The sequence below is a fragment of the Caretta caretta genome, chromosome 3, assembly GCF_965140235.1.
Source record: "Caretta caretta isolate rCarCar2 chromosome 3, rCarCar1.hap1, whole genome shotgun sequence".
Taxonomy (NCBI): domain Eukaryota; kingdom Metazoa; phylum Chordata; order Testudines; family Cheloniidae; genus Caretta; species Caretta caretta.
The window spans coordinates 82,372,372-82,385,013 of record NC_134208.1 but is presented as its reverse complement, the minus strand read 5'-3'; the positions used below and the strand labels follow the sequence as shown (position 1 = coordinate 82,385,013).

Here is a 12,642-nt window from a genome sequence, read left to right as displayed (position 1 = left end):
GGCTCAGTGGATGCGAAGACTCCCATGTAAAAAGGGCTGCCTTAGGAACAATGTTTGCAACTAAGTCAGTGAGCTTGATCCTGCAGCCCTTACTCTTGCAAAACTCACACTGAAATATCAGTAGGAGTTCTGCCTTCATAAAGACAGTGCAGGATGAGGTTTACGGTGGGGTCCTTCAATGAGAGTTAGCTAAATGTTGTGGAGGGAAAATCAAGCACCAATGTGTCTGAAATGCCTTCAGTGCTATCACTCACATTAATTCTGTGTATCTTGGAACATGCTGCCTAACACTTGTCTGTCTTTCCAAAACAAACTACTGTAGAAAATACTAGTCCTAGCAAGGGGTTAGCCTGAAGATCTCGTCACAGAGCAATTATATCTTCAGAGGAAACTTTGGTTCAAAGTATCATTCTGTGCTAGCAAAAAAGAAAAAGCACATTGGAGCGAAAATAAATCCTAATGCAATTTTTATTTTATTCTCACTTAGCAACTAAAATCAAAATATTTTACTTAAGATATCAAAATGGATCTAACCCTCCCTACAGTTACATGTGATCAGACTGAGTAGGAGGCTGTTTAGAATTTGTCATGCTACTTGCTGAGCTCAGAAGCCTCATGAGTAAAATCCTCCCTGTAGCGAGCCCCAATGAAAAATATCTGGAAAAGGTGAGGAAAAGTAGCAACCCAGTGAAGCAAGCTAGAGTCGGGCTTTTACACATGCCACTGGAAGTACCACAGGCTTTCTAAATATTCTAGCATGCATTCACTAACAGATGATTTAGCTACTACTGTAGTCTCATTTCAGTGACAATATAATATTAACTCATTATGTAGCACCACAAAATTAAGCTGAGTCCTCTAAGGACTATCTGAATATGTTTGATACGGATTCATAATAATCTGAATTGCAAGTAGGTAAATTTATCTTACGCATACCATAAAGAGGAACAACGACCGAAACTAAACAGGATATTTCCCAACAAAAATAAAATATTCACTATGAAAAAGTATCCTGTTCCAAAGATGTGCTAAAAAACCCACAGATCTATTATGGCCCACATTACATCACCACACAAATGCCTTCCAAGTATTTATCCCCACAACACACCTGTGAACGTGGTAAATATTATTATTCCCCGTTTTACATACAGGGAACCGAGGGACAACGTGATTACATGATTTGCCTCAGGTAAAACACATGAAGTTTTGGTCAGAATAGCAAATTAGCCCCAGAGCAATTCAGCTGTATAACAGCTTAAAAAATTCCATGATAGCATCCTATTATTTATCCTCTGATGAACAGATAATTTACATGCATTCATCATTTACAAATAATAGGCCAGTGTTTCCCAAGAACATACAGTCTCGTTATAGGAAGAAAATAAAATTTCATAGTACATTTATTTACAAACAGCCACATTCTTCTTTGTCCTGTGCAATCACAGATAGGGAATTATATTCCCAAAAAGATTTCTTCACAGATATTAAAAGCAGAGAGCAGTAAAACATTAAATTTGCTAATTTATTCTAAAAAGAATCACTAAAAGAAAAATGTAATTAAAAATATCACTTACACTCCACTTAAAACATGTATGGATTGTGTCCTCAGTCCATATCCAGTGTCTCTCAAATTGGAAATAATTCCTAACACATTAATATTGGAACCTTTAGTCCCGAAGTCTTTTTCACTGTACATTATCATGTGGGGGTTTGTGAAATCCTGTTGAAGCAAACAAAAATAAAGGAAAATGTAATAAAATATTTCACTGCACTCAAGTAGCAAATATTAGCTCTTCTTGGAACTTACACCTAGAATAGGTCTCAGCGACTGAAGCTCTTCACTGTAACCACCCCAGTCTTTCCATTCCTGGTACGCGCCTTCTTCCAGCAAATACTGATGACCTGCAAATCCTGGTTTCTCGTAAGCAACCCAACTAAATATTGGGTGGAGGGAAAAAGCATATGAGAATGGAGCCTTGCGACTAAACACAGAGCTGAATTTATCTTATAATCCTTCAAAACACACTGAGATAAGACAGGTGAATTCTTTTTAAAAATAAGGAACTCCTGAACTTTGACCCTGTTAAAAGGAAGCTGTCTTTTTAATCAACCCAGACAGAAAAGGGATAAGTGAGATAAAAATCTGAATAAAATAAAACCTTTTACTAGGGTAGATGAAATGAGGAGACCTAGGTTCAAAGTCACCATAGGGTGACTATTTGCTTGGCACACCAGAGAGGGAGGCTTCCTTGTTCTCAGGATGTACATGTGCAGTACCTAGGGTAGGTTAGAGAAGCCTGTGGTGCTGCTCTAACCTACACCGGCTGGAGCAGTGCATGCTCTAGCAATTGCCTCCTTTTTACTTATGGTGGAAATGGGGTAAGGTGGAGGCACAGGTGCTGGAGGCACCAGCCCTGCATTAGCCAAGAGCTCCTCACACCAGGGGAAATCTCAGCTAGCCAGATCTGGCTGCTTTGTGAGGCTAGCGTGCCACTAGAGGTTCAGAATGCACCCCAGAATCTGGTTATTTGCATTGATCTAACACAATGAAATAGCTATGAGGACAAAGACAGCAACTGTACATTACATCTTATCTGGTGCAATTTCCAACACTATCATGTTATTATGTGTACCAGACTTTTCTTCATTCTGCAATTAGAGCTGTTTGTGGGATTTTTCTCTACTTACATTCCTTCCAACACTTTTATGGACCCCACTGATCTAAGTGGCAGTGTCTTATTTTCTCCAGATTCTTCTTTTTGCTTTTCTTCCTCAATAAGAGTGAGTATTTCTGATTCCAGTTTCATGTGTTTCCCTTCAAAGAAAGGTTTTTCGTAAATGATTACCTGTAGCAGAGGTGAGATAAAGTGGCAGTTACTGAAAAGGTGCATTAGTTACAAGTTTTGACAGCAGATTGACTTTAGGTGCACAGCACAAAATGAACGAAGGATCAGACTTTGAAACTAATCGGTGGCTCTCTATACTGGCTCAGGAGTCTGCCCTAAGATTTATTATCCAGTCACTGTATAAGCGAGTGCTGTGCCATCATACATGTGATTAAGGACTGGTAATTAGGTATGACAAAAGTTGCAGTATCATAGTGTTTCAGCACCATGCATACACAGCCCAGCCACCACATCAGTATTCATGATATCGCCATGGTAAAGGAGTGTGTGTGTGTTCGGTTGCCATGTTTAAAAGAGCTGGTCTCATGGTGATTAAATTAAATATAATATAGACATTGTTTTTTACCTTTGGCTCTTCAATGGATTCAACTTTGCGGCCACCCTAAAAAAAGTTACAAAAATAAAAATAAACTTGTTTGTAATAAATTTACATATGCATAACTATTTTACAGAAAACAGTCTTCTTTAAGATGAAATTTTTTTCGAAGTCCACAATATCAAACTCAAGAAGATTAAACACTTACGGGTGCAATTAAGGGTAAGAGTCCAAGGACCTTTAAACAGCACTATATACTACTTTGAAAGTCACTATGTTTTATAGTTTATTTTTGTGAATCTTGCAGAGTTTTGTGACACTAATGTTATTGTTAACATACTAGCTCTAATTATTTTACCATTTTCAAGGGTCTCAGGGACCTAATGTATGCTTCCTTCTTCTCCCAAAATGCTAAGTTAGGATATTCACCAGGCTCCAACATTAAAGGAATTCCCTGGAAACCAGGTTCTTCAAAAATCAGCCATCTAGATTAAGACAAAATAAAGTTAAATAGTTCAGTGTTTCTGAATTACAATAAACATCAATGTAATGCTCATACAGGATCTTACAACAGAGGCCATTATCCATTAAAAGAAAGTAAATACAGGACCACATTTGTCAGGATGCCACCAGCCTGAGAATAGATATGTTAGCATATACTTCTATGCCTGTGCAGAGTCCAGTCTGGTTTGCTCAGGTCTGCTCTTGTTGACATAGCTACCACCTCTCGGGGAAGTGGATTAACTATGCTAACAGGTGAGCTCTCCCCCATCAGTGTAGAAGCATCTTCATGTAAATGCTACAGGGGCACAGCTGTATCAGTGCAGCTGTACCGATGCAGTGTTTTAAGTGTAGACCTGCCCTACCAATGGTTCTGCGCTTGTTTGCTGGATTAGGGCCCAAGGAATTTTCACAATAGTTAACATATGTTTGGGGATTTCACCCTGTTGGGTAACAGGAGTTTCAGATAATGACTGAACTTTGGAGAGTCAAGCCTGTATTATTGTCTATTTACTGGAGACATATTTTTGTATTTAAAAATGGATTTTATGGGTACAGAATTAATTTTTTAAGTGAGTTAAAGAAGATCCTCAACAACCTAGAGCCAGATTCAGTGCAAATGCTATCCAGCTTTCATGACGTATCAAACAACTGCAGATTTTTGTTTTTTGTTGTTTTTTTTTGTTTTGTTTTGGTTGGTTTTATTTTCCCCACTATTCATTAAAAAGTTCAAATAGCTCAGAAACGAGATCCAAGTATTTTCACAAAAAGAAAAGGAGTACTTGTGGCACCTTAGAGACTAACCAATTTATTTGAGCATAAGCTTTCGTGAGCTACAGCTCACTTCATCGGATGCATACTGTGGAAAGTTTAGAAGATCTTATTATATACACACAAAGCATGAAAAAAATACCTCCTCCCACCCCACTCTCCTGCTGGCAATAGCTTATCTAAAGTGACCACTCTCCTTACAATGTGTATGATAATCAAGGTGGGCCATTTCCAGCACAAATCCAGGTTTTCTCACCCCCCCCCCACACTGAGTTTGTGTGTGTGTGTGGGGGGGGGGGTGAGAAAACCTGGATTTGTGCTGGAAATGGCCCACCTTGATTATCATACACATTGTAAGGAGACTGGTCACTTTAGATAAGCTATTGCCAGCAGGAGAGTGGGGTGGGAGGAGGTATTTTTTTCATGCTTTGTGTGTATATAATAAGATCTTCTAAACTTTCCACAGTATGCATCCCATGAAGTGAGCTGTAGCTCACGAAAGCTTATGCTCAAATAAATTGGTTAGTCTCTAAGGTGCCACAAGCATTCCTTTTCTTTTTGCGAACACAGACTAACACGGCTGTTACTCTGAAACCCAAGTATTTTCACAATCAGCAGTTTCTTGGTTCCAGGCACAAAGTAGTTTCCCAGAATTGGCTCTTTAGATCTTTCCCAAAGTAGAGTCTCTATACTGTTAGACTTGTCTCTGCTTTGTTGCATCCTCTTCAACACTTTGCATTTCTTAAAAGGGGAGGGGGGAAACAGTAAGGGGGATTGTTTTTGTTTGTAAATAAAAACTAGGGTGACTAAATGTTCTGTAAGAGTCTATACACCATTTCCTTCTTCTGATTGTCAACAAGCTACTCTGTGCATTGTGCAAAATAGTTACTCAAATTCCTATTTTCTGTGGTAAGATATATACACAAATATTTAATTCCACTTTCACTCCAAGCGGCTCAAGGAAGAGTCCCCAGATTTGTCATTCAAATATGTATAGAAAGAATATAGTACAGATTGACCCTCTTCTTGTCCATTATTTGCATTTTTATAAAACCATTAATCATCACTCTCAGACAGTCTAAATGCAAGGCTTACAAGTCTGCTTTCCCAAATTAGGTGGAGCATACTAACTTTGATATTTTAATACAGTTGCTGAAATATGATTAAAACTCTGGTCTTGATATGTTGTTGAAAGATCAAAACTATTATATGTCACTATTTAGTGGCATGTTTAGGGCACAGCCGGTTCGAAAATGATCCCTCCCCCCAGGAAAATGTCAACTGTTCAAGGTTTACAGGATTTTATTTTTGTGAACACAAACAACTTTTGGCTAAAAATCATTATGGGAACTGTAGTCCAGTTGGAGAAGCCAGACTTTACAGCAGAATTCAGGCATGAGGCACAACAATGGCATTTCCAAATAAAAACTATTCGTTTAGGGGTTTTTTGTTTGGTTGGGTTTTTTTTTGGGGGGGGGGGGAGAGGGGTTGATGAAAAGTCAAAATTTGCACAGAAAATTAATTTTCTGAGAAAATCTCATTTAGTCAAAAACTGGGTTTTCCACCCAAAACAGTTTTGAGGGGAAATGTTTGATCAGTCCGAGTTTAACCCATAAAGTCATGACCCGTAAGTGTGAAAGATAATGAATAAATATCTTTAGTTTAGGATCAACTTGGTTTTAGAAATTCCAGTACTTCATTTGTCCACAAAAGGTATAACACTGGCAGCCGTAGTATAAATGTGTGACCACACTTCCCTACCAATGTGTTTCAGTTCTAAAGTCAGAGTTAAGAAACTCAATCCTTGCCTTCTCACTGGGTTTACAGAAGAAACTGAACTTATTGGCAGAGATCTCTCCATATAGGCCTGTCTTTCTTATGTGAAGTTGATACTAATTAACATGGGGACCACAGCAGGAAATTGGGACTCTTCCATGACACACAAGAAATGACAATGAAGACTGGGCACAGAATGAGGAAAAATATGACCTAAGCTCAATTTAATAAGGAATGCCAGCTCATAAATTTAAAAATGTAGGAAAATATAAAAGGAAAATGCAATACACAGCTTTAAGCTTTGTGATGCTTCCTAATATTCCTAACCCTTGAAATATCTTTAGTCACTGAGCTTCTCCAATGCATGTAGCCTGAATGTGTATTAAATGGGAATTTGTGCACTGGAGCAAGCTTAAAGGAGATTATACTGACAGAATGTTCTTGGCCAATATTCTTCTGTTTTCCTTGGCTTGTACGTATTTTAATAAGAGTTAGCACTGTCCATTTGCTCCTTTTGCTTGATCGTGCAGTAAAGCTGAAGTCATGTTCAGAATACTATATTTTACCACTATTGAAAGATCTTTACCCAAAAGGTTACTCCACTGTAGGATCAAAACAATATCCTACATATATTTATTGGGCCAAATTCTACCCTCAGATTGCACCTATGCACAGCCCCATTTGGTTCAAGTTGGAGAGAATCGTCAATAGTTTTCTTAATAAATTAAATCTAATGAATAGCATTCTTTAGTAAACGCTTTAAATACCTGAAGTGGCGTGAAATAGGTCCCCCTTATCACCGACACCCCGCTACAGCAACTATTGCTCGTCTCACACGATTTTTTTTTTTTTTTGGTCTTGATTCCCTTTCCTACTTAGCCAGAAGGCTCACTCTTGGGAATTAGCTTTGCAGTTTGTCATTGAGCCACACTGGACTGATGCCTTCATAGAATCATAGAATATCAGGGTTGGAAGGGACCTCAGGAGGTCATCTAGTCCAACCCCCTGCTCAAAAGCAGGACCAATCCCCAATTAAATCATCCCAGCCAGGGCTTTGTCAAGTCTGACCTTAAAAACTTCTAAGGAAGGAGATTCCACCACCTCCCTGTACTTTTCAGGACTGAGATCATAAGGATCCTGTCCAGGAGCTGACCGGTATGCAGTACCTGGCTTGTACTGAAGTTTCCTTCAAAGTACTACAGTAGTCAGCAATAGTCATATAGCACCAAACCAACATAGTCACACATTCCTATCAAGGACAACTGTATTGTGTTCAATAATCTAAGACTAATAGATGTAGCTTTATTCATGTTCTTCAGGTATTAATTAATGGTATGTTACAGAGATGTACTGACTTCAATAAAGCAGTTAGTTAATCCCAACACTACAATAATTAATATAGTGTGTATATACAGAGATACACACACGTTTGATTGCTTTGTACACGGGTTCTCAAACTTCATTGCACCGGGACCCCCATCTGACAACAAAAATTACTACATGACCCCAGAAACGGGGAATGAAGCCTGAGCCTGCCCGAGCCCCACTGCCCTGGGCTGGGGGAGGGAAGGCAAAGCCGAAGCCCAAGGGCTTCAGACCCGGGCAGAGAGCCTGTAGCCTGAGACCCACCACCTGGGGTTGAAGCTTTGGGGCTTGGGCTTTGGCCCCGGGCCCCAGCAAGTCTAACACCAGCACTGGCGACCCTATTAAAACAGGGTTGCGACCCACTTTGGGATCCCGACCAACAGTTTGAGAACAGCTGACTTAGTATTTACATGTAGGATAGCCTTTCAAACAGATAACCTTTTAGTGCAGTGGTTTTCAACCCTTTTTCATTTGTGGACTCCTAAGAAAATGTCAAATGGAGGAACGGACCCTTTTGGAAACCTTAAGCATAATCTGCAGACCCACAGGGGTTCGCAAATCACAGGTTGAAAACAACTGTTTTAGTGAGTGACCACACTAAGTGACCAGAAGTAAAATTTTTCCACTGAATGCATCCGATGAAGTGAGCTGTAGTTCACGAAAGCTTATGCTCAAATAAATTTGTTAGTCTCTAAGGTGCCACAAGTCCTCCTTTTCTTTTTGCAGAAGTAAAACTGTATGTTTGCATGTCTGACGGCTATAACCAACAATTTTAAAACAAATTCCTTTTATATCAACATATATACACGTGAAACTATATACTTACATGCCCCAATGTACTTTTATAGAACAAGTCTTCTGTGTTGTGCCAAATATACCGGTTTCCTCAGTGTCATCAAAAAATGAAGTTACAGTTCCCAGCCCTTCTGGTCCTGTAAACAGGTCAATTTGGCAAACCCTGTAATCCTGGAAAAATGGTAATTCTGTATTGTAGCACCATTTTTTATTGCTCTGATATAATTTATTGTAACTAAATCAATTTTTAAAACACTTCTGCTGTTCATAAGCCATTTACCCTATTCTATCTCAGTTACAGGTGTATGGATGCCTGTAGGTGAAATGTGGTGAGGCTGGTGATTTTTCCTCTCTCCACGTGTTGAAATCTCTCTCAATGATTCTCAAATCTAACTTTTCATCCCTGACTTTTCTGTCACCTGTGCAGGCATGCATCTCCCCTTGGTCTCTTCTATATGTTGTTTGTCTAATTAAATATGAGGATAACACTAAAGAGAAAATTCTTTAACAGAATCCTAATTTTTTAAAAAGCCTATTTACAAATCAAGCATGCCTCCTTTTCCCTTCCAAACATTGTTACAGCTTATAGTAGAGGTTGGCAAACTTTTTGGCCTGAGGGCCACACTGGGGTTCCAAAACTGTATGGAAGGCTGGGTAGGGAAGGCTGTACCTCCCCAAACAGCCTGGCCTCCACCCCTTATCCGCCCCCTCCCACTTCCTGCCCCCTGACTGCCCCCCTCAGAACCCTCCACCTATCCAGCGCCCCCGCTCCTTGTACCCTGACCACCCCCTCCCAGGACCCCACACCCCTAACCGCCCCCCTGGGATCCCACCCCCTATCTAAGCCCCCCCACCCCCGCTCTCTGTCCCCTGACTGCACCGACCCCTATCCACACCCCTGCCCCAACAGGCCCCCCGGGACTCCCATGCCTATCCAACCACCCCATTCCCCGTCCCCTGACCGCCCCTCCCCAGAGCCTCTGCCCCATCCATCCGCCCCTCCCCAATCCCTGTCCCCTGACTGCTCCCTGGGACTCCCTGCTCCTTATCCAACCCCTCTGCTCCCTGCCCCCTTACCATGCCGCTCAGAGCAGCAGGACTGGCAGCTGCGCCACCCAGCCAGAGCCAGCCATGCTGGTGCGCTGCCCGGCAGGAGCTCGCAGCCCCACCACCCAGAGTGCTGGCGGCACGGTGAGCTGAGGCTGCGGGGGAGGGAAGGATAGCGGGGGAGGGGCTGGGGATAGCCTCCCCAGTCGGGAGCTCAAGGGCTGGGCAGGACGGTCCCGTGAGCCAGATGTGGCCTGCGGGCCATAGTTTGCCCACCTCTGGCTTATAGCCTATTTTGGCAACCTTCAAATGGCAAGACTTCTGAATGATACCTTAGAACACACATAATAAGTTGCATATGCTAATACCGTGTACATAAAAACCCACAATTTGTGGTGGCTATAGATATTTGTTAATGCAAATCTGGGTTTGTGGGTGTGCACTAGAATGTATGTAAATTGGGTGCACATAAAAAAATGTATGTTACATTCGATGTACTTATTGAACTTTGGAGTTTTTATTTTTAATCAATTTGCAAAGCTTATACTGCATTTTAAATTTCTACTATGTTTTGAGGAATTAAGTAATGATAAGTATCAAGGAGTAGGTCTCCTTTCTCCCCCACCCTACTAGTACATACTATCAGAGTTGCTACTGCAATACACCACCAATTATTTTGTAATTAACCCACAGAATCATTGCATAAAACTCAAATGTGTCTCAAACACCCATACTTTAAGTAATGATATGCTTCGTGTATTAATAAATCAGTTTCTTGACATCAGAATTATTTATGCCAATAGAGGAAACAAACTCTGAAAAATATTTAAGAATTGAACAAGAATAGATTATATTACTTGCCTTTACTACATGTTTAATTGAACCAATCACTGCAGACTTAGAGTTATATTCATCTTTCTCTTCAGAAGTATTTTCACCCCAAATATTATCGAGTTCCAGTTCTCCTTCCTCCAGAGGAATAGAGGGTCCTTCAAAATTTGGTTTCTCATATAGAATCCAGCTAAAGAACAGAAAATTTTCCCCTTCATACTTTTCATGATGACATTTTAACTAATCATGATTTTCTAAAAGATATGCTCTAGTTCAACCACAACTATTCTACTTGAAGGAAGAATTAATTCAGAGAAGTCATATGTTCTGGGTTATGCAGGAGATCAGACTAGATTATTCCTTCTGGCCTGATAACCTATGATATATTCTCATTAGTATAGAGATTTAAAAAATGTGGACAGCATTGTATATAAGTCCAAATGTTGTTTATGTTTATTACAAAAAGCTTTCCCGCAAAATACAAAACATTGCCCATGAAAAAGTCGTTTAGTAAACATAAAGCAGCCATGAAACCAGGGTGGAAAAAAATCAATGATTTAAAAAAAAAAAATGGATTTTTTTATTTAAAAATTGCATTTTTGAGGAAAAAAACCTATCCAAATATAGTTTTAATTAAGATACATTATTGCTCAAAGATATCTCATCATGGAATAGGGATTATAAATTCTAATTCTATAGTATGAGACAATATATTCATGTCATGTTTAAGAAAAGTTTTGTAAATGAGTTTCAATAGTTCATGAATTAGGGACCCAACCTTATGGGGTTCCAGGGGCTTCTGCACAGATTATTTAGGTTAAACTTTCTATTTACCCAATGGGACTCAGTGCTCAGTCTAGAAGATACCATCAGAGATGCTTAGTTTTGCAGTTCTCAAACTGTGGATTTGGGTCTCCAGAGATAACATGCTTGTTAACAGCAAAAATGTTTTAAAATATATAAATAAATAATATATAAAGGTGAGAAATAACAGACCTCAATCCTATTGTCCCTCTGCAAATTTGTGTACACACAGTCAATCCCATACCTCTCTCTAAAAGTGCAAAGTTTCAAAAAGTTCACTGAATAGAAGATAGTTGTGGGCGGAATAGATCTGGACAAGGAGGAGAAGTCTGGAGATAAATGTGAGAAGGGAGGGACAGGCAGTAGAAACAAAGGTGAAACTGTTTGAGCAGCATATTCCAGAAGTGTTGAGGTCTTTCTGACTGTAGCCTTCATTGATTTGAGATCTACCATACCATTCTCTCACTAGAAGGGAAACCTATAATGGTAGCAGGCTGTAAAAGAGACCTACTTTGGGTGTCATCTATCTCATGTATCTCTGAGTTGTAAAAAATATGTATTAAGGTTATAACAACCAACAAGAATGCACTTTTATGTAGAAATCCATGATTAAATCAAGTCTTCCTGACTAATGATTTAAATCAAATCCACCCTGCATGAAACACATGAGTTTTCTATCATGCTGGGCTGCATTTACCAATTCTCCACTTAATAAAAGCTTCTAATAAAGCATCTTATCTAAGAGACAGAAATCTGGAGTAGAAACTGTTTATACTTCCCTAACTCTACTATATCATACCCTTAAGCATCAGCTACCCATTGCGGTCTTGCTTTACCAAGCTATATGATGAGCTATCCTTACATTTACAGTTAAAAAACATAATGCTTTCCATAATTAGCTGTTTAATAAAATGTTAATGCAATCTTCAGTCTGTCTTAAATAATCAAATGCAAAGAAATGTGCATCATACTATTATGCCTAGGCAAAGTTGAGGCACAAAAACAATGGTGATTTTAAATAAACATACTAAATACCAAGACACAACAGGTGTAATAGTTAAGAAAGGACAGAAGCATTAACTCTGAAATTCTTTTCCAATACAACTGATCAACTGGAGACAATAACTACACCAAAAGTTGCTGACACGCAAGTTACTGTCCAGTGTTCATTTTTAATGTTCTTTTAAAAATACAAATACCTATTGATGGCATTGCAATTTCATTAGAAAGTGCTTGACACTTTTATATTGGTGCAATCTGGGATGGTAAGAATACTTGCTTTAAAACAACACTTTCTACGTTCACATCTAATGCCAGAATTTGTGTAAATCTCTAACTATATGAAAAGATGCATTTTATTGTCTAAACTCCTCACATCACCAATTTGGTAGTAAAATATAATGAAGCAACAGGATCTGATGGGATATGAAACGTCTGTCTAATAATGCCACACTTACCATAAAGTATATTGTGAGGCATGAGGACAAAGGCTGAGTGTCTTCTGTCATCGTGTGTGGGGATATAGACAGA

General features: G+C 39.4%; 1 protein-coding gene across 2 annotated transcripts in view; it reads right to left on the bottom strand.

Moving 5' to 3' along the window:
• CRYBG1 (crystallin beta-gamma domain containing 1) overlaps nt 1–12,642 on the bottom strand; it is a 150,795-nt gene that overhangs the window by 37,549 nt on the left and 100,604 nt on the right. For both annotated transcript variants that reach the window (XM_075126614.1, XM_048844893.2), the window contains 7 exons: nt 10,339–10,498; nt 8,462–8,601; nt 3,581–3,707; nt 3,253–3,288; nt 2,689–2,846; nt 1,808–1,934; nt 1,575–1,720 (listed from right to left, as the gene is read on the bottom strand). In XM_075126614.1, the coding sequence (XP_074982715.1) occupies nt 1,575–1,720; nt 1,808–1,934; nt 2,689–2,846; nt 3,253–3,288; nt 3,581–3,707; nt 8,462–8,601; nt 10,339–10,498 (894 nt within the window). The remainder of the gene's footprint in view (nt 1–1,574; nt 1,721–1,807; nt 1,935–2,688; nt 2,847–3,252; nt 3,289–3,580; nt 3,708–8,461; nt 8,602–10,338; nt 10,499–12,642) is intronic.